The 26,144-nt window shown below is 37.4% G+C and overlaps 1 protein-coding gene and 1 pseudogene across 1 annotated transcript in view; both read left to right on the top strand.

Moving 5' to 3' along the window:
* The window catches only part of ALG13 (ALG13 UDP-N-acetylglucosaminyltransferase subunit), a 63,674-nt gene that overhangs the window by 20,107 nt on the left and 17,423 nt on the right, over window positions 1-26,144 (top strand). The window contains 23 exon segments of the mRNA XM_032392720.1: window positions 651-676; window positions 679-803; window positions 805-843; window positions 846-1,022; window positions 1,577-1,660; window positions 3,727-3,777; window positions 4,503-4,549; window positions 5,925-5,997; window positions 10,324-10,405; window positions 10,608-10,770; window positions 12,624-12,699; window positions 13,685-13,793; window positions 15,411-15,475; window positions 15,833-15,933; window positions 16,971-17,098; window positions 17,840-18,086; window positions 18,927-19,040; window positions 19,232-19,388; window positions 19,741-19,861; window positions 22,053-22,085; window positions 22,188-22,243; window positions 22,570-22,650; window positions 25,979-26,050. Coding sequence (XP_032248611.1) covers window positions 651-676; window positions 679-803; window positions 805-843; window positions 846-1,022; window positions 1,577-1,660; window positions 3,727-3,777; window positions 4,503-4,549; window positions 5,925-5,997; window positions 10,324-10,405; window positions 10,608-10,770; window positions 12,624-12,699; window positions 13,685-13,793; window positions 15,411-15,475; window positions 15,833-15,933; window positions 16,971-17,098; window positions 17,840-18,086; window positions 18,927-19,040; window positions 19,232-19,388; window positions 19,741-19,861; window positions 22,053-22,085; window positions 22,188-22,243; window positions 22,570-22,650; window positions 25,979-26,050 — 2,227 coding nt within the window.
* Window positions 25,248-25,363, top strand: LOC116624720 (annotated as a pseudogene).

Genomic DNA, 26,144 nt, shown 5'->3' with positions numbered 1-26,144 from the left:
TTTTGTTAATGCTATACAATAATTTGGGGATATTAGTCAAGAATTGTATCTGTTTTCTAGTATAGTTAATGGATTTAGTTTCTGTGATCCTAGCAGAGAGTTATTATCTAGGAGAACCAAATGAAATTACTTAAAACCCCTTACCTGAAATAACCAGGCAACTGCTTTGGCACTTTATTTTGCTTGAACTGTGATCTTAGCCCCTATAGATCAAGGGCGCCCCCAGCCTCTGACTTTCTTAGTTTTTGAAGATCTTAATACAGAAGTTCGGTAATTAATTAGGTTTATAATTTTTTCCTCATCTCCATGAAATTATGAGGGGAGCAGGGAACTTGGGCAGAGACTGTAGTTGAAAATTTGGGGCAGAAATCTTAAAGCAATATAATGTGGGCCAGGCTGCATCATATACACCTGAGTCTTGTTGCAGTCCCATTGCAGCCTCGTGCAGCAGTTGCCGTGAGTTAACTGCAAACTCGGCTGCTTTTTGGTCCCAAAGCTCAGCTGCTTGTGCATATTTCTCTCAACCTTGGGCTGATTGCATTAATCCCATCCTTCCCCAACAAGGTAGCTCCCCAAGTGCCTTCTCCCATGTCTTCTCAAGTCCAGTTCTCTATTCCTAGGAGCATCGGCTCTTCCTCTTCTTTTCACAGGGTCCCGACTTGTCCCGGGCAAGCCAGCCCTTTGCTTCTGCTCCTGAGAAGTGCCAAGATTCTGCAGCGTTGACTCCAACTGCCTTCTCATCCCTAGACTTTGGGCTGCTTTCCGGATACCTGCATAAGCAAGCCCTTGTCACTGCTACCCATTCCTACCTGCATCCTGCTTTTTCCTTCTTGCCACATTTGTGTTCCTTTTTCCCCTTCCCCACCTCCACCCCTGGCAAAATGCATAAAGGATGGAAAAAGTACTGCGGCCAGAAGTCTCTGAATGAGGCATCAATGGATGAATATTTAGGCAGCTTAGGGCTGTTTCGAAAGCTGACTGCCAAGGATGCCTCTTGCCTCTTTCGGGCTATTTCGGAGCAGGTAAAAGGACAACAAATATATCTTCCCTATACTGAGTTTTCAGGGTTTGACACATGGCATGGTACTGGAGCTAGAAGACCTGGAGCCCACCAGAAAAAAAAAATCCCTTTTCTCTTTTCTAGTAAAGATATCCAGGCCTGTTTGCCACTTACTAGCTTGGTGTATGCCTTTGCTGATGAGTCCAGATATATTGCTGTGCCTTTGCTGTCTTTTTCTGTTTTCTAAATGCCAGTTTGGAATGTAAGATAAGAATGGAATTACAGAAAACTTTGAAATGAATCTTGATCCTTTATAAACAGCCCCTACTTTTATAAATTTAGTGCCTAAGGAAAAATTTATAGGTTGTGCCCATAAGAACTAGAAAAAGGGTGGGGGTGGTAAGACAGAACCATCTCTTCCAACCCCAGTAAAGATGGAAAAAAGATTTTAGTAAGGTCAGGACTTAATTTCCTACATATGTTTCGAATAAGGGGGGACTCAGTGCCTAGTTCATCATTTTAATTTAAAAGCTATTTCAAATGACTGTTGACAGCTGGTCTTTCTCTTCTTTTTAGTTGTTTTGCAGCCAGGTCCATCATTTGGAAATCAGGAAGGCTTGTGTCTCATATATGAGAGAAAATCAACAAACTTTTGAGTCTGTAAGTAGAATACATAACGCAAGGTAGAGATGTTAGTAGAGTGTGTAGCAAATGGGAAATGAATTTTGAGCCATCTACATAATGAAAATTATGTCCTGCAATCTCCTCTCAATAGCAAATACTTAATTTTCAGCTGTCTTCCCCCTAGCTAGCATGCTTCTGGACCACCTCCAGAATAAGATTGTTCTGTACTCCAATTAAAAGTTAAGAAAAAAACAGTTCATCTGTATCCTTCCCACTACCTTCTACTCCCCACATACTGCCCATAATCTGGCAAGCCCTGAAAAGTTACATTTTGACTACTGTTCTGTATTATCCATATCACTGTTTTCTTGAACCAAGTAATCATAGTTCACAAAGTTTGGCTATGTTAATATTTTTAAATGTATACTTCCAAGTATATATAAATGGGAAACCCTTCTGTATTCTTAATTCTGTACACAATGATCTTCAGCCGATATGAAGAATCTTATAAAACCTAATTGTAAGGAAACAAATTAGGTTCTAAACATTTATCTTCATGTGACGAACTGGTAATTGGTACTCTGCCACTAATGATTGGCTTTAAAACAACTTCTAGAAGACATCTTTGAGTACTTGGAAATATTTGAATTCTTGTTAATGGAATGAGGTTTTATCAAGGTTTGATTTGTAGTGTGCCCTTTTGTGTGACTTAAAAAAAAAAATTCTTAGCCCTTCCAGTACTATTTGTTTTCTTCTGACTGTATATTATGGGTATTTGCCTGCTGTTCGAAGTTTACTCTTAATTTTCTCAACAGGTTTCAGTGAATTTTAAAACTATGTGAAGGCTTCTTGACTTTAAAGCTTATTACCTAGGAGTTAATTACAGTCTTTACTACATCTGGGGAAAGGATTATTCATGAAATTACTTCAAATGCAAGACCATGATGTAAAACAGTGCATCTCAAGTATTTTTGTGCATACAAATCACCTGGGGATCTTGTTAAAATGCAGATTCTGATTCAGTAGGTCTGAGCTGGGGCCCGAGATTTCTGCATTTTAACGAAACTCCCAAGTGATGCTTGCTCTTGTTCATGATACAGTAATAGTAACCACATTTTGAGTAACAAAGATTTGTGTAAAATTTTAAAACTTACATGGATAAATCTCAAAATAATTATGTCAAAGGAGAGAAGGTAGACCCTCCCCCAAAGTACATACTGTATGATTTCCTTTATATAAAACTCTAGAAAATGCAAGCCAGTCTCTAGTGATAGAAAGCAGATCAGTGGTTGCGTGGGGGTCAGTAGAGTTATAGAGGGACACAAGGAAACTTAGGGATGTGATGGATCTACTCACTATCACAGTTGTCATGATAGTTTCCTGGGTGCATACATATGTCAGAATGTATTTGTGCCATTTAAATATGAGCAGTTTGTTGTATGTCAATTATACCTCAAGCTGTTTAAAAAGGGATTGGGAAAAATTAAAAAACTTTGTCCAGTGATATATGTACATGGAACTAGACATATATTCTGTTCCCCAAGTTTAATTTTATTTTTATTGAGGTATATTTTACACACAATAAAATTCACCATTTTAAGTTTAGCACTTTCAGTTTTGGCAATCATATTGTTATGCAGCCGCCACTGCAATCAAGATTTACCCCAAGAAGTTCCCGTGTGCCCTGGGCTTTTCTGAAACTAATAAAATTCCCTAATAATGTTCCTCAGTTTAACTTTGCAAATGCATGTCTCCTATCAGATTTAAAATCCTTACAATTATTGGGCTTGCATAATTTATGAAAATTGTCAAGTTAACTTAAATTGGCATTTCAAAAGAAACTCAAAGGTGTTATATTTGATGAAATGCACTGGTATGTGGATCAGCCAGACCATTTCCTAAGATAGTTTTATAGTCCAGCTTTTCTCCACTCATAACTTTTGTGTATGTGCAAATCTTCTTGAGGTGCTGTGCAAAATAGTAATTTAATACCATAATTATTGAGCTGAACAAAAACCCATTGGAGGATAGTATTGCAGAATATAATCAGATTTTAGTAATGCTATGTATTTGGTTAAGTCAAGTTTGTTTTATTTTTGAAGTATGTGGAGGGATCTTTTGAGAAATACCTGGAACGGTTGGGAGATCCCAAGGTAAGATCAAATATGGGGGTTTAATCTTTTCCGAGTATTATGGAATAGTAAACCTAAATATTCATTCATCTGTGTCGCTTTAGCTAGACGCAACCTGTTTTCTTAAGTAGCCAGCTGTGTTGAATCAAATAGTTCTTGCAAAAGTTAAGAGGCTGGCAATTGACCTATTGTTTTGTGTTGAATGTTGAGAATTGTGTGTCAACAATTTTATCATCCATAGACTGTTTGCAAACAGGACAAGCCTAAGCCTTTTCACTTTAATGGGGGAGGAGGGATAGTAATGTTAATAGGAGGTCATTATTTTTTTATTCAAAAGTTCACCTGAATTGTAGTTATCCTTTTATGTAGAAGTAAGCTCTATAAACGCATATTTAATTAAAAATAATTTATATGATTAATTCCATAGTTCTGGACTTAGCATTTACTAAGTACCCTGCTAACTTCATATTCTTAACATTAATTCCATTTTTATTGTGCCTTTTAAATCATATTACCTGTCCTTGTTACTTAATAGGTAACTGAGAAGGTCTTTAGGACTATTTTTTTTTCAGAATGTTAATGAGTAACACAATATCCCAAACCTCAAAGCAAGTTAATAGTGTGTTCTACAAATTCTTCATCTAAAACAGTGCTAAGCATCTAAAATAACAATGTTGAACTTGCAGAAACTTTTATATCCTAGCTACAGAATGTTTTTAAAAAGTTTATGTACTACTTATGTTTAGGAAAGTGCTGGCCAGCTGGAAATAAGAGCTCTTTCTCTAATTTATAAGTAAGTTAAATCTATTTTTAAAGACTGAGTGTGTATGTGTGATTGTGTGTAAAGTTTCTTTTCAAGTCTCTTTAGAATTTGGGAAATTTGGATTTAATGTAATGATATGTAGAATGAAGAGGTCTAAGCATAGTTAATTGGTGTTAATTTTTAGGTGGAGAGCCTCTAGCATTTGTGTCCATTTGAATGAAATAAAGGACTTAAGAACTGCTAGTGTTCCTGTAGGAAATCAGAATATGTTTCTTAGAATTCTTGTATATTTAACTTTGTGCTTCTTGCATGTGTCTTCACTGGGGCAATACAGCTTCTAAGAGGGTAGAAATTGGTTCTTCAAGACAAAAAGATAATTAGATACTACAGTGCTTTGTGGTCCTTCAAAGGGTTATGGTACCTAAACAGATACACAGTATATCTGTGGTATTAAAATATCAGAGGGAAATTATGAAAAGTAAAAAGGCTCTCTAAGGAGATGATAATGGAACATTTTGAGAAACACTGCTCTATCACTTTGGTCTTTAAGACAGCAAAAGTGGCATTTCTGGAAGCTGTGCAGTTTTGAAAAATAGTTATATAATGTAGGTTAGAGGCTAGTGGGAATCTTGTTCATCTGAGGAAGTTGATTTCTATACGTAAGACTCGTCACAATTTTTAGGATGGTGAGATGGCATATGTGGTAGAGTCCAAACCCTCTCATTGTGGTACTCCTTCAAGTTAGTGTTTTGCAGCCTGCTCATTTCTCACTAAATCCATCAAGAAGTCGTATAGAAGAGGCATTGGACAGGTAGCTAATCAGTTGTTGCTTTTAAGTCAAGGGCCAGCTTTTAAATTGGCCTTCTTTCTATTTATGGCCCTCGAGCTAATAATTTTTAAAAAGTTTTTAAATGGTTAAATCAAAAGTAGAATAATGTTTCATGGCATGTGAAAATTTTATGAAATTCAAATTTCAGTGTCCTTAAGTAAAGTTTTATTGGAACAGTCACGTGTACTTGTTTATCATGGTCTGCGGCTGCTTTCTTGCTACAAAGTCAAAGCTGAATAAACCATATGACCTGCAAAAGCTGAAACACTTATTATCTGGTCTTTTACCAAGTAAAATTTGCCGGCCCATGCTTTAAATAAGTGGGGAGCCAACGTACAGTTGGTAGTCTATCTTTATTCCTCCTTTCCCCAAATTAAGGTACAGTTTAAAAATCCATAGAACTTTAGGGGCAGTTAGCTGTCTACTTTGAATTAACATTATTTAGCCTCTTAAACATTTGGATTATTTTGTATGAATAAGGTGACAGTTTAAAAGCCCAAATACTTGTTCTTATAACTATCTCTTGCATATACTAAATTATCTCTTTTCAACCACCTATGTTTTCTACCTATGTAGTCGGGATTTCATTCTTTATCGCTATCCTGGAAAGCCTCCAACTTATGTCACAGATAATGGCTATGAAGACAAGGTAAGAAGATGAGTGAATGTTTACTAAAATAAAATAAATTGATGCTACTGGCTTACCAAGATAGTAAGAAATCATCCTTTGTTACCAAATTAATGGGAAAAAAAGCATAGTCTAAATGCCAAGCTTCTCTGTCACTAGCCTTTTCCTCTCCATTCAGTTATCTTCAGTGTTGTTAGCCACCCTTCCGAACAGATCTGATCTTAGCACTCCTGTAATAGGTAAAAAAAAAAAACAAAACCCAAAACCATAATTGGCTCCTTGTTGACTAGAAGATAAGGTTCAAACTTGGAAGTTAGGCATTTAGTCCCTTAAAGGGTCCCAAACCTCCTTTTCATCTCCATTGTCCTGCAACTTTAGTATACCATGATTCCAGATAGTCCGATTTTTATACTTTTTTCTTTTCCTTTGTATCTCAAATGTTAATTCCTTTGAAACTTTCCCAACTCCCCTGGAGTTATTTCCTCTCTTTGTGTTCCTCTAGCATCACCCAAGTAATTACAGTATTTATCACGTTGTATTTGTTTTCATGTCTATTTCTCTCATTCTGAAAGTTTCTTGAGGACAGGACAGTGTGCTATTACTGCCTAGTAAGGTACTTGGAAAATAGTAGGAGGTTGTTTTGTTGGTTGAGAACTCTTGGCAGTTAAACAGATTGTTCTTCAGCATATAATTTTTCTTCCAAAGAGTTTTCAGAAAAGCCTTTTATCATGATTATTTGATTAGTGAGTATAGACTATACAGTAATTGCGTTTTGCAAGTCTTGTTTCACATGGTGGACCATAATTCAGGCAACATTTTGATGATCATAAGACAAGACTAGACACTGGGAGAACTGTTAGGATGTTAAAGTAATCTAGACAACAAAAGACCTGAACCAGGGAAGTGGCATTAGGAATAGAGTAGAATGCAAGAGAAAACTTAGAAAATAAGTATAAATTGGGGCACCTTGTTTTATCAGTGGTACTGCCATCTAATTTGTTTGGCAACATTAAGCCCCTGTAATGTATCAGGTACTTCACTGGGCTTTGGGGACACCAAAATGAATACAACATACTTGTTCTCCAAGGGCCTAACAGACTATGAAGACAGACAATGCAAATAGTTAATTTTACAGTGAAGTGGTAAGTTTTATAATAGAAGTATGTACAAAGAACATAGAAGAAAAAGTCCTCTCTGCTTGAGAGAGTTTAGAAAGTTTCCTGGTGGTAGTGGTATTTAAGTGGAATATCAAACAATGAGTCCAACAAGTATGAAGGGCAATCTATTCAGAGGAGTTGTGCAAAGACATGGAAGCAGCAGACGCTTTCGGACTCAAGTAGTTGGTTAGGGGAGAGGCCAATGCTGTAAAGATAGGCTAGAGTTACATAATGAGTGGGCCATGCCAAGAATTTGGCTTTTCAGAATAGTTGTAGCTTTTTTTCCAATATTTTATTATAAAGATTTTCAAAAATACAGAAAAGCTAAAAGAATTTTATGGTGAACATTCTAATTCCCACCACTTTTAGTATCCTTATTTTATCACCTATCTATCCATTCATCAATCCATCTTAATTTCTGGTGTATTTTATTTTTAAAGATTTATTATTTTTTTAAAAGATTTTATTTATTTGACAGAGAGAGACACAGCCAGAGAGGGAACACAAGCAGGGGGAGTGGGAGAGGGAGAAGCAGGCTTCCCGCAGAGCAGGGAGCCGGATGCAGGGCTTGACCCCAGGACCCTGAGATCATGACCTGAGCCGAAGGCAGACGCTTAATGACTGAGCCACCCAGGTGCCCCTGTGGTGTATTTGAAAGTAAATTTCAGACATTTAGTACAATTGCTCTAAACACTCATTCATAGTTTTTAAGCAAGGATGTGACATAATCAGAATTCTTTGAGGAAGGAAGAGTGGTAGCTTTTGTATTTTAGCAATTATATACAGCATTGCCGGAGAAGAGATTTAGACATTTAGACCTTTACCAGGACTCTAAACCTGCAATTCAGTTTTTTTCCCCTGACATTTTATTCTGTGAAAATTTTCATATAGAGAAAAATTAAAAGACTTGTATAGTGAACATTCATAATCCCTATCACCTAGTTCCTACAATTACACATCTCCATTTTTAAATGAGTCCTGTATATTTTACAGAGATATTGAGCTAATTAAGGGGAAAACCTCACCCATTGGGAACCATAAGAATACAAAATGTATAAGACCTTTTGAGTGTGTGCAACCACGAGAATATCATGTATAACTCTAATCTGTACATGCATACAAAGCTAATACTTACCAGCAGTTGGGCATTTGCATGCACAGGATAATGTGTATATGTATCATTTGCAAATGTATAAAGTATGTTCGTTCATCTTGAAATTTAAATATGAAAGAGCCAGTTGGCAGCAGGGTACTTGTGTGACACCTTGCTTTGTCAAAAACTTAGTTGCTGTTTCTCAGTTCAGGCTCAGTTCAAAAATGACTTTATTAAAAGCAGTAAACGTTTATTGACTTAACTTTGCATTTTACATAGTTATTCAGTATCAAAGTGAATGCCATTGGAAGGTAGCCATCCATCTTCACTTAGCCTCTTTACCTAGAAAGAATAGATGTACTTCTATTAAAAACAAAACTTAAATCTGAAAGGTAGAATAAAAAGCCCTCATTCATGCTTTTCAATGTCCTGTGCTTCAAAATAACAACTATTAAGTTTGAGTGGGTATCCTATATCATTCTCTTTGCATTTATTTTTTTAATGTAGATGGGCTCATAGTAAATATATTGTTCCTTGTTCTTTTCACCTATCCTCATCAGTAATACAGATCTACCTCATTTTTTTGCTAGTTTAATGCCCTGACATCCCACTTAACCTACCCACAAGTGTGTATCAGAGAACTATTATTTTATGTTGGGATACCCCAAGGAACATAAAAGCCATCATGTCTAGTTTACCTCTTACAATCAAAATGGAACTTGCCACATGAATAAATTACACCATTATCTCTGGGTTTTTTTTCCTGCTTATTTATTCAGTTCTGGTTAGCTGGATTCCTTTACTCCTTAACAACTACCTCCAGTTATTTACCTTTCTTAGTTGGAGTTTCACGTTTTTCCAGTCCAAGGTACAAAGGGCTTCTCTGCTCAAAATCTGTTCACTGTTCTTTTGGATTAATAAACTCTTAAAGGCAAATACCCCTTGGGGCGTGTGATACTTCATAACTTAAACTTCACTATGAGTTAACTTTAGCTTGATGCTTGCCTTCAGTACTCTGAAATGAATTATATTGATGGAGTTGGAATTGTGATTTCAAAAAAAGGCTGGGGAAGAATAACAGACTTGATATAGAGAACTTTATTATTGGAAGGAGTAAGCCCAGAGTAGGTAGGAAGGCAGCAAACAGGGTGCTTATGGTTTTCTGCCAAAGAAGCTTGGTGGCAACATCCTCCCATAGAACACAGAATCATCTTTGGTACCTTAAGTTCCTGGTACCAGAGGTGGCTTCAAAATAAAATAGACTTAATCACTAGGTATTAATCCTTTACACAAGACAGGTTTTTGAACAAAAATTTTAAAAGACTTTGGTGCTGTTATTCAAACACATTTCATTATACAGAGCCCATAAGCATTTTTATGAAAATACTTTGGTTAGTAAGCATGGCTTTGGATTGTTGTTTGGGAAAACTAGAGATTAAAGATCAAAGAAATTAACTATTTTGTAGCCATCTCAGTGCCTTAATTCATTAAGGAAGTCTCTTTAGCAGTATTGCTCCTATATGGTGTATTCATATAGTGCTACTTAGTACAAGGGATAACATTTTGAATAAATTAAGTCTCTCCCCCTATAGTCTTGAGTTTAGAGTATTTGGGTATTTGACCTAATTTCTCCAGTCATTTTTTGAAGTTAAGCTGGGTCTTTTGACTTCTGTTAGGATTTCTATTAGATTTACTCAGTCAGTTTATAAAAGTTCCCATCTTTTTGCAAATTTGTAGATCAGTACTTGTGTGGTATATTAATGGGAATGTGCCATAGGCTCACAGTGTAGCCTTAGTAGTGATTTTAATCTTGGCATTTAAAAGTCACTTTCAAGAAAATCCCTTTGACTTCTAGCTTACCATTTATCTGTATTTAAATTAAAAAAAATCACTTTGCCTCAGCTTTATTGAGACATCATGTTAAGTGAAATGAGTCAAAGTACTGTATGATATCACTTAATCTGTGGAATCTAAAAAAAGTCATGTTTTTAAAAACATTAGTTAATCAGTTTCTAGTTAGCGATTTAATTTCAAGTATTTCATAGTTGTAAGATAATGTAACATTCACTTAATTCTGTGTGTTTTTCTTTTCTTCAGATTCTACTCTGCTATTCAAGTAATGGCCATTATGATTCAGTATACTCGAAACAATTTCAGTCAAGTGCAGCTGTTTGTCAGGGTATGTGAAGGCTGTATAAATGCTTAGGTGTATTTCAGATGATTTTTTTGCCCATTTTTAAATTGAAGGACCCGCCGCAAATAGCTCTTTTAAGACTTTGTTCATACCTATTGAAATTGTATACTGGTTTATGGCTATTTTCACATTGTTATAAAGAGATCTTAATTTGATAATTGGGAGTTTTGGCTCTTTTTTCCTTTAGCTGTATTGTATGAAATTCTCTATAAAGATGTGTTTGTTGTGGATGAAGAAGAGTTGAAGACTGCAGTTGAATTGTTTCGAAGTGGTTCCAAAAAGAACAGAAACAATGCTCTGACTGGCAGTGAAGATGTCCATATTGACTACAAGAGTTCAGCTCAGGATAGGTAATACAGGGAAAGGGGATGTCAACTACATGATCATGTTTCATGTTTCTGTGCATCATCATTTGAAAGTGGAAGGGGCTTGACAAACTTATAACTTACACTACACACACATATGTATATGGATATACATTTTTTAATGGGGGAAGAGAAATTTTACCAAGAAGATATGTTGTATTTTGAGATGTTCAGGCTTTGGAGGTTTGATCCAAGTCAGAATCAGTGTTTTTATTGCTGGAGGTGACTTTAGAACTACCTAACCCCATGATTCCCAAACTTCAGTTGTATACAAAGGTATACTTAACAGTGCTTGTTAGAAAGGCAGATTCTTGGGGGCTACTTTCACAAAATCTGAGGTCACAGTGGGGCTAGGAATCTGCTTTTTTTAAACAAGGACACCCCAAGTGTTCTGATGTAGGTAGGCTGTGGACCTGGACCATACTTTGAGAAAAAACTAATTTAAACCAGCACCATCATTTTGTTAGTTGGTAACTGAGGTTGCTTGACACGTACATCCAGCTAGTAGAAAAGAATCTCTCAGCCTAAGGGAAGTTTTAGGAGCTTTTGAGTGTCTACCTTTGGTACTCACTAGGAGAAGGTAGTTTGTGGCCTCTGAGGAAACTGTTATTAACAGATTTGGTCAAAAATTTTGTGTTAGAGATAATAAAGTAGGCATTATCTTGTATTTCTTCTTGATACCTACTTCTGTCTAGGAAATTCAGATAGGCTTGGTGCCAGTCAGGTGTCACCTTGTCTTTTTGTCTTGCTTGCAATTTTATTTCTTACATATTTGTGGCTTGCAATTTTTTTTTTTTTTGGTAGAGGAGTGGTTTTTAATTTTAAGATTTTATTTATTTATTTGACAGAGACACAGCGAGAGAGGGAACACAAGCAGGGGGAGTGGGAGAGGGAGAAGCAGGCTTCCCGCTGAGCAGGGAGCCCGACGTGGGGCTCAATCCCAGGACCCTGGGACCATGACCTGAGCCGAAGGCAGACGCTTAACGACTGAGTCACCCAGGCGCCCCGAGGAGTGGTTTTTAAAACTTACTTGGGAATGCAGGGGTAGAAGTTGCTTCATTCTTCACTGGTGACTTGTCCTAAGGACATCAGGCTTTATGGAAACTATAGTAGTAAAAAGGCAAGATGTATTAGTTAGTTATTGCTGCGTGACCGTTACCACAGATTTTGCAACTTAATATACACTTATCTCACAATTATATGAGTTGGGAATCTGGGCACAGTTTAGCTGGGTCTTCAGCTTAGGGTCTCAACAGGACTGCAATGAGGTTGTTGGCCAGGACTGAGTTCTTATTTCAAGTTTTGACTGAGGAGGGATCCACTTTTCCACTTATGTAGTTTTTGGCAGCATTTAGTTCTTTGCAGCTGTAGGACTGAAAAAAATAAATTTTTTTTTTTGGTGGCTGTCAGCCAGAGGTAACCCTCAGCTCCTTTCCACATGGGCTTGGTGAAATATGATTGCTTGCTTCCTTATAGTCAGCAAGAGAGAGGTCAGCAATACAGGCACTACATTCTTATGCATTATAATAACACATCCTATCTGTTGGTTAGAAGCAAACTTGAGATCAGGGAATCATACATGGATGTGCACACCAGGAGGCAAGGATCATAGGGCCATCTTAAGAGATGGAGGTATGAAATTTAGGAGATAATCTGCTAAGTATATTGTAGCACATACTTAGAAAAAGGAAGCATAAATGTAAATGTTGGGGTAAAAAAGTATTTGCCTCATTTTTAGACCTGAGCTACTTTACCACTAGGTGGTGGTATAGTCATTAGACTTAAAATTTAGCTACTGCATTTATATAAAGCTCTTTGTTCTAAATCTTTTCAATTAGGACTGAAGAGTTGGGTGCCTGCTGCAATGTTGAAAATATACCAGAGGGGTACAATCAAGGAACAGAAGAAGCAAAGGTTTGAAATTTTCTAGGGCAAAGAATTTTCATAATCTTGGCTTGCAGCATCATAACAAACAAGTTAAGGTCAGGTGGTCCATTTTAGTTATATGGTGTGGAGGAGGAGTTCAGGTTTGCCTTTGTGGAAGTTTTAATCTGAAAATGTAAAATGGGTGCTTAATGTTCTCTGAATTTTTATTCTTGATGGAATTGTTTGGATTGTTTCCAAGCAAACTCTGAACACTTGAGAATTTGCAGAAACTGCTGTTTTTCAAGTTAAAGTAATGTTACAAATCTAGTAGATACTTAGTTTGTAATCAGTGTTCTGATGCTAAGGTTTCTTTTTGTCATTAAAGAATATAATGCTTGTCCTATTCAAAGATAAATAGGTAATAATCCTGTTTAGAGAAAGGGGAGAGATTTTTACCATCTTTATAGGACTAAAATCAAGCAGACCTTTAGTTTAGTCACTAAATAGGGCTGAAGATACTATTATAATAATCTATGTATGCCCCAAGTGTTGGTAATTTGGGAACAGTAACAGTATTAGATATGATGAAATTCTAGGAAAGCAGAACAACAAGGTAATTTCTTTGGAAGTTGTAACAGATTTTGACCAAAATGAAATAAAATTTTCAAATTTTTTTCAGGTGATTTTAGGGTACAGAAACAGTTGCACCTCTGTGTTGTTTATCAAGATGAGATTTATTGAATAGCCTGACTGAATCTTTAATCTGTGTGGATTGATTTATATGAGATGTATCCTGAGTTGTAGACAGTATTTCCCTTCTGCCATCTAAAACCTTTTAGATTATTTGCATATTGCTTCTTTAATGTCCTGATTTTTAAAATACACAATAAAACTTATGACATTTATTTATTTTTTTAATAAAAAAGGGAGGCATATGTACATACTTTAAAAAAAGAACTTTAATTCTTTTTTTCATAGAAAGGACACTAAAGTTAAGGATGGTGAATTTGTAGCATGATTATTTTTGTTTTAGTCTCCAGAAAGTCCATCAAAGATGCTCTTCCCCTATAAGGTGCTCAAAGCCCTGGATCCAGAAATCTATCGTAATGTAGAATTTGATGTTTGGTTGGACAGCAGAAAAGGTAATGAAATATCAGTGGCGTACTGTTGAATCCTGACAGATCCAGGGAAAAAATTTTGCAAATTATTTCTGATGAGATGTTCTTAATGTACTGTTGTAAAAAAAAAAAAAAAAAATAGCATGGTACTTTTTAGCTTACTTGATACATGATTTTATTTTATTTTTTAAGAGATTTTATTTATTTATTTGAGAGAGTGAGAACACACCAGTGGGGGTGTGGGGGGCAGAGGGAGAGGGAGAAGCAGGCTCCCCGCTGATCAGGGAAGGGAGCCCTACTCAAGTAGGGCTGGATCCCAGGACCCTGGGATCATGACCTGAGCCAAAGGCAGATGCTTAACTGACTGAGCCCAGGCGCCCCGTATATTCTCATGATTTTAAATCCAAAAGAGGAAACAAATAGGTTTAGAAGTGGGAAGGGATCTTTTAGAATCTGATGTTTATCCAAGACTTTCAGTTTTGCAAAGATTGTGTGGAAATCACTTTTAGATAACTTTAAGAGTACGTGAAACTTGTTGGGGTGCCTGGGTGGCTCAATCATTAAGCGTCTGCCTTTGGCTCAGGTCATGATCCCAGGGTCCTGGGATTGAGCCCCGCATCGGGCTCCCTGCTCAGTGGGAAGCCTGCTTCTCCCTCTCCCTCTGCCCCTGCTTGTGTTCCCTCGCTGATGTCTCTCTCTGTCAAATAAATAAAATCTTTAAAAAAAAAAAAAAAGAGTACCTGAAACTTGTAACTGCAAATAAGTTTATCTTAAATTTAAAATGTTAAGACTACCCTCACTGGTAAATGAATAGGTCAGGTGTCTGCAAACTATGGCCTACAGACCAAATCCAGCCTGCCAGCTGTTTTTGTATGGCCCTGTGAGCTAAAAAATGGTCTTTATATTTTTAAATGGCAGAAAAAAATATAAAAGAACAGTATATTGTGACACATGAAAATTATATGAAATTCAAATTTACTGTCCATTAATAGTTTTATGGCAGAGCTGCGTAGTTGTGACAGGGTCCTTATGACCCACAAAGATTAAAATATTTACTGTCTGGCTCCTTAAGAAGCAAGTTTGCCAACTTTTGAAATAGGTAATTGTTTATCTCCTTCCAAGAGAAGTTGATCAAATTAGCCTTTAAAGCTCTGCTTTCAAGGTAGCCTTTAATGTTTCATATTCAACTTCTTGAACCTTGGTTAACTTAGGTATAGTTAACAACCTAACAATCTAGAATGAGGTTAAGACCCTGTGGAACACAGTAAGTTGTTAAAAATAACAGGTTACTTTGAAGAAGCTATGTAGTGTTTTTTTTTTCTTTTTTCTTTTCTTTTTTTTTAATCGAGGTGTGTTACTTCAAATTGTACCTTACTGGTGTTTGACCAACTAAGATTACAACCTCCCAATTTCCACCTATCTATGTTCTTTAGCACAAAACTATTTTGGTATCTCCTTAATTGACTATAGAAATGAATATCAAGAGTAAGGGAATGACCCTTTAGGAACTCCCCCCCCGATTTTACCTTATAGTAGTAGCATTGTCAAAAACACTGGTAAAAGTAAATTAGAAAATTAAATGATGTAAAATGGGAAAGGAACCAGTTCGGATGAGCTTGAATCTTCATTTTCTTTTAATAGAACTTCAAAAATCTGATTACATGGAGTATGCTGGGAGACATTACTATTTGGGAGACAAGTGTCAGGTTAGTTCATCTTTTAAAAACTCAGTCATTTGTTTCTCCAAGGTTGTGGTTTCAGTCATTAATATAAGTTCAACAAGGCTCATTTACAAAATGCTAAAAAAATTTTAATGTTTGTTAAATTTTAATTACAAACTTATGTAAGAAGATGTAAGGATCTTTCAAAAAAAAATGTAAGGATCTTCCAGCATGTGCCGCTTCTATTAAATCAGACTGGATGGCAGTGTTGATTATCAACGGCTTTAATAAGTAGATACTGAACTCTGTTTGGGGAGAAGTTGTACTTTTGTTTGGCAGAAGATATATCTGTCAGTAGATTGGAGATTGGATGTATTTTTACTGTCTCCTATCCTCTTTCAGGTTCGCTTGGGATCAGGTGGAAGATACTATAATGCTCATATTCAGGAAGTTGGAAATGAGAACAATTCAGTAACAGTCTTCATTGAAGAATTGGCAGAAAAGTAAGAATACGATGGTTTGTTAAATTACTAAAATCTTTGGCTCTTGATGCCTTTTTGTAATATTAAATTGAGAATTACCAGATGATAGTAAGAAATCCAGTTACATCTGGTACCAGCTTAAGATGACTTACCTCAGATTGTTAAAAGCACATGCTGAAGTATGAAATCTCAATACACCTGTATATGAATAGTTTCCAAATCCCTAGGCACTAGCCAGTTTACTAGAAATATTAAATACAACAGAATTCTGGTATAAAACTGTTCATACTAATTGGAAAGCTAGTTTGCTGACTGAGCCTCTGCCTATACTAAGATAAGCTAGTCTAGTCATTCTCAAACTTTAACATGCCCCAGAATTACCTAGAGAGCTTGTTAAAACAGATCGATGAGTTCCATCCCCAGAGTTTCTGATTTCAGTATGTCTGTGGTAGGGCCCAAGAATTTGAACGTTTGACAAGGTTCCAGGTGATATTGATGCTGTTGGTCCACTTGAAGAACTATTAAACTTGCTTATGCTGCCCTTACAATAACCAAAAAAATCAGTAGCTTAAAACAATAAAGTTCATTTCTTGCTCATTTACCATTTTATAGTGCATCAGCGAAGGGGAGACTCAGGCCAACAAAGGCTTTATCTAGACAGTTTTCCATGATCACAGGGAAGAAATGAACATGATCAACCATGTGCTGGTTCTTAAAGCATCTGCTCACGTTTTATTGGCCAAAGTGGATTACGTAGCTGAGCCAGAAGTCAGTTGGGTGGGAAAATACAATCCTCTTCCAAGGAAAGGCAACAAATATTTGTAGACTACTCTGTCACAGTATTTCCTCTGGAATGTGATATGTGCTACAAATAGCTGTAAAACTGTACAAACTACTCTTAGGTTTTCTAACCTAAAAAGAAAACCTCAATAGGGTAGCTAGTGTCAACAAGTTTAAGTAGAATACACTTGAAAATGAAGCGGGATGGGTGAGGGTATATATATCCAGTGAGAATTAAGTCTGTTGCAGTGGCTTATGGTGGTGTCTTTAACTTTAAGGCATGTGGTTCCGCTGGCTAACTTAAAACCAGTTACCCAAGTCACACCTGTTCCTGCCTGGAATGCTATGCCCAGTCGGAAAGGAAGAGGTTACCAGAAAACTTCCGGGGGCTATGTCCCAGAAATGGGTTTGTATGCTGAAGGTTTTTATTATAGCCCCCTTCTTGTACTTATATCTTTAAAAAGAAAAAAAAAGACAACATAGATAAGTCTTGTTCTCTGGTAGAGTTTTTCAACTTAGGCATTACTGACATTTTGGGATGGATAGTAACTTTGTTGTGGGCAGCTGTCCTGTGCATTCTGTGCATTGTAGGTTGATTAGCATTCCTGGCCTCTATTCACTATATGCCAGTAGCATCCTTCCCCACAGTTGCAACAACCGGAAATGTCTCCCGACATTGCCAAATGTGCCTCAAGGTGGGGAGGGGCAAAATTGCCTGTGGTTGAGAACCACTGTTCTACGGGACTTCGTATAAACTTAACCTGGAGTGGATTTTAGACTCTAAAACTTTAGGGAATAGATTTCTCAAGGAACTAGGAAAACACCTCATAGAAGCAGCCAGTGACATTAATAGGCATAATTTCTTGGAAAATAGGTAATGTAGGTGACTGGCCAACTATGTTTTGATGATCAGAGCCACCTGTATTAAAGATAGTTCTGAGATGTCCATTGATATGGAAATTACCTGCTGGTTTTGCCCTTCCAAATGGAAGATCTAGTACATCCTTAAAGAATACAGACATTCTCTCCCTGTATTTATTTAGTTTGTTCCCGTAAAAAAAACGTTCTACACATTTGGGGAGGGGAGGACTGGATCTTTTGCTTTGGTTATGAAGCTTATTTGGCTGCTTCTTTGTTTGCCTGGAAGCTGTGTCAGAGATGGACATGAAACAACGGAAGAAGATGTTCAAAAAAGTTAGAGGAAAAGAGGTTTATATGACTATGGCTTACAGCAGGGGAGATGCCCTCCTCCCGCCCAGGCTTCAGCACAGTATGCATTATGGGCATGACCCTCCAATGCACTACCCACCGACGGCTGGCAGTATTATGTCTAATGAACATTTTCATCCTCAACATGCATCTCAGAGACAAGGTCGGGGATATGGGATGCCCAGGTAAGGCTTAACTGACTTTCAAGATAATGTACATCTCTGTTTACGTATTGTTTTTTTTTTTAAGATTTTATTTATTTATTTGAGAGGGAGAGACAGAGATAGAGCATGAGCAGGGAGGAGAGGGAGAAGCAGGCTCCCCCCTGAGCAGGGAGCCCGATGCAGGGCTCCATCCTAGGACCCTGGGATCATGGCCCGAGCCAAAGGCAGAGGCTCAACCGATTGAGCCACCCAGGTGCCCCTCTGTTTATGTATTGTGAATAATTCCTGGACAGAATTACAGTAGAATTTAGAAATGTCTTAGCAGTTTAGCTCCCTTTTGTAATGTCTGCATAGAGGATGTAACTGATGTATACTTAAATTTTTGTCAAATGAATTTATTGGGAGATTTGTATTCTCACTGTCTACAAGGAAATATGGAATGGTTGAAGACATGCTAGGGCTATCAAGTTGAGTGCCATGTATTTGGCTCTGTATCCATTAATAATGGATAGGCCTAATGCCAGTAGTGAGGAGAGCATAGCTCTTTCTATTAGGACAATTTTATTTTAAAGATTTTATTTATTTATTTGTTTGACAGAGAGAGACAGTGAGAGAGGGAACACAGGGGGAATGGGAGAGGGAGAAGCAGGCTTCCCCCAGAGCAGGGAGCCCGATGTGGGGCTCGATCCCAGGACCCTGGGATCATGACCTGAGCCAAAGGCAGATGCTTAACGACTGAGCCACCCAGGCGCCCCATTAGGACAATTTTAGAAAGATGTGTTAATTCTATTTAAGTGTAAAGATTGACGACTCAAGCACTAGTGAATAAAGAGTTTTGTTTTCCTTTCTCTTCATTCTTAGGGATTCATCTCGCTTTATAAACAGGCATAACATGGAGGGCCCTAAAGTTGGTTTTTACCCTGGCCCAGGTAAAAGATGTTGCCAGAGCTATGATAACTTCTCCTATAGATCTCGGTAAGTGAATTTTAAATGTTGAAAATCAGAAAATGGGTAAGTTTGGCTTCATTGCTGAGCAACAAATACATGGATTAAATTTTTTAGAAGTGTCAACACTGAGATGTTTGAACTGTTATTTAGAAATTAGAAACGTTACCACCAAATTTTATCATTTTTTCCCCTTTTCTCTGAACTACTTAATACTTAAGTTCCTTTAGACGTAGTCACCGCCAGATGCATTGTATGAATAAGGAGTGCCAGTATAGCTTTGCCCCAGAGAGTGGACAGATGCCCAGGGGCTTGGAAGAAACCATTACCTTTTATGAAGTTGAAGAAGGGGATGAGACTGCTTATCCAACTTTACCTGTAAGTAGGTCAAAGATTTATTCAAAAAAGCTGTTTACTTTCTCTCTCTTTTTTTTCTTTAAAGTAAAGGCAGTGTGGATAGATTTTAGGTTTTGACAAACCACCAAATAAAGCACTTCTGGAAAACATGAATTTTTATCTTAGAGCTTTTAAAAGATGGGAGAGGAGAACTTTTTAAAGCTATTAGAGAAAAGGGGTAGAGGTGGACCAATAATCTTGCCTTACGTAGTATGGGCTAATATTTTCTGTTTTCTTGATCATTTTCTCATGTTTTTTGATTCTAAAGTACATTAAGATATATTTATAGCTTTATTTCCGGAACTGCATGTCTATGTGTGTGTCTTTGGTACAGAATCATGGAGGGCCCTCTACAATGGTTCCTGCTGCTTCGAGATACTGTGTTGCAAGGCGAGGACATAGCTCGGGCAAACAGACTTTGAATTCAGAGGAGGGCAGTGGCCAGAGTGACAATGGTGAGTCAGTTACAGTTAAATGTTTCTTTAAAAGATGATTCTTGTGGCATTAACACATCAGGGCTGTGAAGTAGATTTAAAGTTTTGGTTTGAGGGGATCTCACACTGTTGAACGAGTCATCAGTTCTTGTCTCAGAGCTTGCTAGGTGTTTGAAGATGTTTTGGTTTTTCTCAGAAGGACAGACTTCTATTTCTATAGGCCACCACATTGTCACAGTTTACTTTCAGCTCTCTCACTAGGTCTTCTAGTGAATTTTGATTTGGTGAGATTTTGGTATGGAAAATACCCATTCCTTATTAGGAAGGCACTATTTATGTTATGGTGAGGACTGTTTGTTTGTAGAACTACTTTGGGCTTTTCTGTGACTAGCTGCTATTTTATGAGACTATTTTATGAGACTGCTATTATGAAAATAATTTCGTTGCCCAAAGAAGTCTGCTTGACTTACAGCGTTACTGTTCATTGTATCCTATTGGTCATCCAGTGTACTAAAGAACTATATTTATAATTTAATATAATACTTAACTGCATCCCTCTAAGGAATATGGTATCCTTGTTTATAAGGAAATTGAGGTACAAAGGGTAAATGACATAGCCAAAGTCATACCCTTTGGTAAGTGGCAGAGATTTAACTTTTTTATAACAGTTTTATTTAGATATAATCCACATACGGTATAATTCACCTGTTTAAAAAGGGTTTAAAAGTCACCTGTTCAGTGATTTTAATATAGTCACAGAGTTGCATGACCATCACCACAATCAATTTTAGAACATTTTTATCACCCCAAAAAGAAATCCTGTACTCGTTAGCAGCTTCTCCCCATTCCCCCCCGCCCCCAGCCTTAGGCAACCACAAGTCTGCTTTCTATCTTAATGGATTTTCCTATTCTGGACATTTCATATAAGTGGAATCATGCAATATATGGTCCTTTGTGATTGGCAGAGGTCAATTTTGAATTTGGTTTGTCTGACACTAAAGCCTGTATGTATGTCCTTAACAGTTGCTGTGGTGCCTCTCACCATGGGGTGTGCTTGTTTTTACCATTTTACTGTAAAATGATGTATGAGTGACAGACAATTCTACTGAAACAATTCTGGAGGAATTGGGTGGATTAAGGAGGTATGAGGCAGTCTCACTGACTTAACAGTCAAGTTCTTTATTTTCTTGTGATGTTTTTCTGTGTACATGTGTAGAAGAAAATAGGTATTTCTAGGAATTTAATGAGGACAAAACATCTAGCACAAGAATGACTTGTGAAGACTTTGTCCCCATGCATGTGCTCAAGGACATGTACTCTCTGCTCTTTTACTCAGCATGACCCTTTCGTCTTTTCCCTTTAGCTTGGTGGGTACCTTCAGATGTACTGCTCACCTGTAGTGGCATATTCAAAGTAACCAAATCTTTGTTCTCAGCTGAAATCCTGCTGTCTGGAGTGGTTGCATGTATGTGATTGATAAGTGACATGTTTAAGAATCAAATCCAGTTTTGACCTGTGGGGTTTATTTGGTGGAAAACTGTCCAGTTGATGATTAACTTTCTCTGCATTTCAATGGTATAGTATAGTCTTAACAGCAAAATACTTTAGATCACTGAGCCATCCTCTGAGAACAAACCAATTTTAAAAAATGTATTATTTACTTAAGACAGGCTGAGAAACAGATGAGGCATGATATACCCCTTTAATGTCCACCTAAGCATAATATGGGTTATACTCTACAGACACCATTTACTGTATATCATGCTATGTTCTTTTCACCCCCTATGATCTGGGTACTGTTATCCTATTTTATCGTGCAGAAATTGAGGCACAAAAATTAAATAACCCACCTAAAGTGATATAAGTTAAATCAGGATTCAAATGTAGACAGCCCTAACTCTAGAGCCAGTGAACTCAATCACCATATTCTACTGCTTGACTGGAAAAATTGGATACAACTGGGTTTTTACCTCTGCCTGAACTTTTAAGAACCAAGGGAATTTTCAGAGGAGAAATTTGTCCTGTTTACAGTCAATATCTGGCTTCAATATCTGTTGACTAGTATGAAAGTTCAAATCATTTGTTTCAAGGATGTATACATTTTAGTTCTGAATATATATCCATAAACCTTGAGAAAAAGCAAGTGCTGGCCATCTGGCTCTGCTGAGCTAAAAAGCCCTACATAAACACTTCTTCTGTCTTTTTTTTGTAGGGAGATATCATGAAGAATATATTTATCCTTCAGGTCAGTGAGATCTAGATATAATCTGACATTCATCATTGTTTATACAATTTTAAATTATAAAATAATGCTCATTTTTTACTTTACTTTGGCTATATTCTCTAGAACCAGACTATGAAACCTCAGGTGTTTATAGCACAACTGAATCTACAGCAAACTTGGTAGGTATTTAATAAAAATGGCAAGCACTTTATATCTCCTACTGTGTACTAGGGCACTGTTCTAAGAGAGATACATATAAATGTATTTAAATCAGAATAATCCTATGAGGTAGTTAGGGCTTCATTCCCATTTTGTAGATGAAATTAATACCCTGAAATTAATCTATTTAATGATACTCCTAATGTGCTGATACAAGAGGAAATTCAAACATTGGCATTGATGATTTTTTAGAGGATTTTATTATGATTTTTCCGTAAGAATGGGCCATAAGTCTCAGTTACTTCATATAACAAAAGTTTGTTTCTCGGTTATGCTTCGTATCCAGTGGAGGTCTACAGGAGGGCTCTGCTCAGGGACTCAGGCTGATAGAAGCTCCATTCATGGTTGCCAAGGAAGGAACCAAAAGGTAGTGAATGATGCCCTGGCTCTTACAGCTTCCACCTGGAGATGACACCTGTCACTTTCTTTTTCATTAGCCAGAATATGTTCCATTAAAGTATAACTTATGCGTGCCTGAAAGTCAAAAAGTTGGAAATATTTTAACAGCGCTAAGGACCACAACATTCAACTCATACTCCCTCCCACAGGCAAAAGACGATTCCACCTCAAGGGACGCAATCCAAAAATCTTATTCAGTGTAATAAACTCAAAGCCCAAGGTTTCTGGGAAATGTGTAGTACTCTGTGCATTGGGTCCAGATGTGGCTCATCTTCATCTGGAGGCCTAAAACCAAAGACACAAAGTTATTTAACCGCTACATACCTAATTTATAATGGTGAAGCAGGGACTGAAAAATGGCAGTAAAAGTTCCCATTCAGAAAGGGGGGAAAATGGGAGAAATAGTTAATGGCCTGTAGCAATTCTCACATCATGGACAGACATTGTGAGGGCCCCCAACCTAGGCATGGGGATTGTCCCCTGGAGGGGCTCTCTGATTCATTGTTTCTGGGGTTCTTGGTTGCTCCAGGGCCCTTTGTTCCTTGGTCATATTTGAAGTAGGCTTTGGGGAATAATCCTTCTTGGCAGCTGAGCAGCTTTCTCAGCCTGCTTCTTACTTGGAGAAAATTAGGAGCCCAGGGGTTGTTTTATCTCAGTTGGATGGTTTTAGTTCTGCTCATAGTTTCTTTGGCTGTGTGATTAATTTATTCTGCTTCTCTCTATGATTCCTCTTGGTTTCATATGCCAGTAGCCATACTGACAATTCTTTTTTTTAATAGATATACTACTTAGATTTGCTATAATTTGCTTTCTTATCCCTGTGTCTCTCTGATTGCAAGTACCTTGACCTTATCAGGGATGGAGGAGCCATACTTTTGGAGGCTTTTCCATGAGCCATTTTGTCCAATTGCAAGGATTCAGTGGGTGTTGCATTCTTAGTTGGACTCTTGCTTTGAAATATCTTAATGCAATCAGATTTTAACAATTTGATTTTTGCTTCAAACCCAAGTTTTAACTGCTTTTTGTTGTCCAAAGTATTTATCAGTTTTATATTTTACAATTTTGGTTTGAAGCAATTGCGTCTTCAACCCTGTAAGTCCCTGTATTCAAGGATTCTCTATTCCCTTTCATTCCTACCTACAAACTCCTTTCCTGTACACATCTATCTTAAAAAATGTTGCTAAACTCTGCCAACAGTAATCAAAACACAAAACTAACATTGTTTTCCAAACCTCCCCTAAGAGATAAAAGTTCATTCTCTCCTTTTCAAGTTAGGTTTTTGTTACAGTAGCACCGTACCCTACTTCTAATTACCAAATTACTGTTTCAGTCAAGCTAAGTTATGCTGCAGTAACACCCCCCCACCCCAAATCTTAGCAGCTTAACACAGGACAGTTGTTCTTGCTCATGTTCTATGTCTAGTGTAGGTTGGTAGCAGGCTTTTGTTCATCATAGTCACTCGGGGGACCCAGGCTGATGGACATGTGTGCTTTCACAGTCACTTTGCTGGACCAAAGATAGGGTAATTGAACACTGGCTTTTAATATTTCTGTTCATATTGACCAAATAAGTCACATGGCCGCACCTAACTTTAGATGGGGCCAGGAAGAACAACTTACCATGTACCCAGGAGAACGGGAATATTTGTAAGAACTTGAATAACAACCCTCTGTTCTCTAATTATGGTTAATCTTAACCTCACATACTAAATTTTTGTTTACACTGTTTAGGCAGTACATCTTTGGAATGAAGAAAACTATGATACGTGATTTCTCTTCCCCTTATTTCTCCTTCCCTTTCCTTTTCCCTTCTAGAGAAATAGTTTTTCTTCTCACTGTGCCATTACTATTCTCATCATATGCTTCTTAGGCCATTTCTTGAAATAGCCACCCCAGTGAAAAAACAAGTAAAAACCTCACCATCAAGGATGACAAGAGTAGATATTTAATTTCTCTCTTTTTTGATACTTAATTTCTTTCCCTTTAATTTCATTTGTCACATGTTCATTTTTGTTCTGAACTTACTTTATCATACATCCCCAGTAGCTTTCAGTCTCTTCAGGATGTGCTCCACTCCCACTCCCCAGTCACCAAATCTATAGCAAGTTTCTTTTTTTTTTTTCAAAGATTTTATTTATTTATTTGACAGAGACCGAGATAGCGAGAGCAGGAACACAAGCAGCGGGAGTGGGAGAGGGAGAAGCAGGCTTCCCCCCGAGGAGGGAGCTCGATGTGGGACTTGATCCCAGGACCCTGGGATCATGACCTGAGCCGAAGGCAGACGCTTAACGACTGAGCCACCCAGGCGCCCTCTATAGCAAGTTTCTAAGTAATTTTTTTCACAGCATGCTGTGGGAGAGGACCAGTGCAGGACTTACAGATGTCCAGGCACAGAGCCTCCTAAAAAAAAAAAAAACCCTATAAATATTTATTGCTATTTATTTCTGTGCCCAACTCTCAACTAAATCCTTCTGTAGAATTGTTTAGCATTCACACTGGGCCCCCTGAGTCAAAGCCAAAGTTTACTTTTTGGCAGGTGCTTTGGTTGTACTTGAAAACTGACTTTAGAAATGTGCAGTGGCAGTATCGTAGCCAATGAGGTTTATCCGAGGAGCGATTATTGTTAATAGAAATGTGCAGTCTATGGTAAGTTGGGCTCATTTTTGTCACAATATGATTCCTCTTGTTCTCTGTGATTACTTTCCTTGATTCCCTTTGTGCTCTTACCATTGTTAAACCAATTTCTGCTAGGTTTTTTGTTTTTGTTGTCACGACAATTTGTCATGTATAACTGAGCCCTTTAAAAATCATTTTTACTTTCAAAGAAGACCTTGAGCCAGAGGGGAGTGGTGTTCGGATTATATTCCATCCTGCTTAGATAGGCTACAGCTGAATAACCAGATATATCCACCCTTGTCCCAAGCTACATTTTTAGATGGAATGCTTTTGTTTAGTAAAACTGTTGTTGGTCCTACTAAGTTTGAAGCTTTTAAGGCAAGAAAGGCCACTGAAAAAGTGTTTATAATCCTCCGCTACATTTTAGTATCTACATTGGACTAGAATTGGATACGATCAGGTTCTCTGTAGATGGGAAATAGCATAGTCACCTAAATCAGGCACTGGAGTGATACCTTTTGGAACGTTATCTTAGTAGTTGCTTCCAAATCTGAACACGTTCAGGACAGATCACTTTTCACTTAATTTTAGGAGATGTTGGAACAAATCAGATCTTTTATTGATATGTTGTTTGGTTTCTTGATTTACCCTTACTTAACTACATTTCTATATTCATTAAAGTCTCTTCAGGACAGAAGACCATGTTCTATGTCTCCTCAGGACACAGTTACCTCATACAACTACCCCCAGAAGGTAATCTTAATAGTGTTATCAAGCAATCACATGGGTGGGGGGAATGACTTTTTTTTGTTCTCCTTGTCCTTCATCGTATTTAAGTATTATTGCA

This window comes from Phoca vitulina, unplaced genomic scaffold, assembly GCF_004348235.1.
Source record: "Phoca vitulina isolate PV1807 unplaced genomic scaffold, GSC_HSeal_1.0 scaffold69, whole genome shotgun sequence".
Lineage (NCBI taxonomy): Eukaryota > Metazoa > Chordata > Mammalia > Carnivora > Phocidae > Phoca > Phoca vitulina.
The sequence above is the reverse complement of the archived record's forward strand: the minus strand, read 5'-3'. Positions and strand labels throughout refer to the sequence as shown.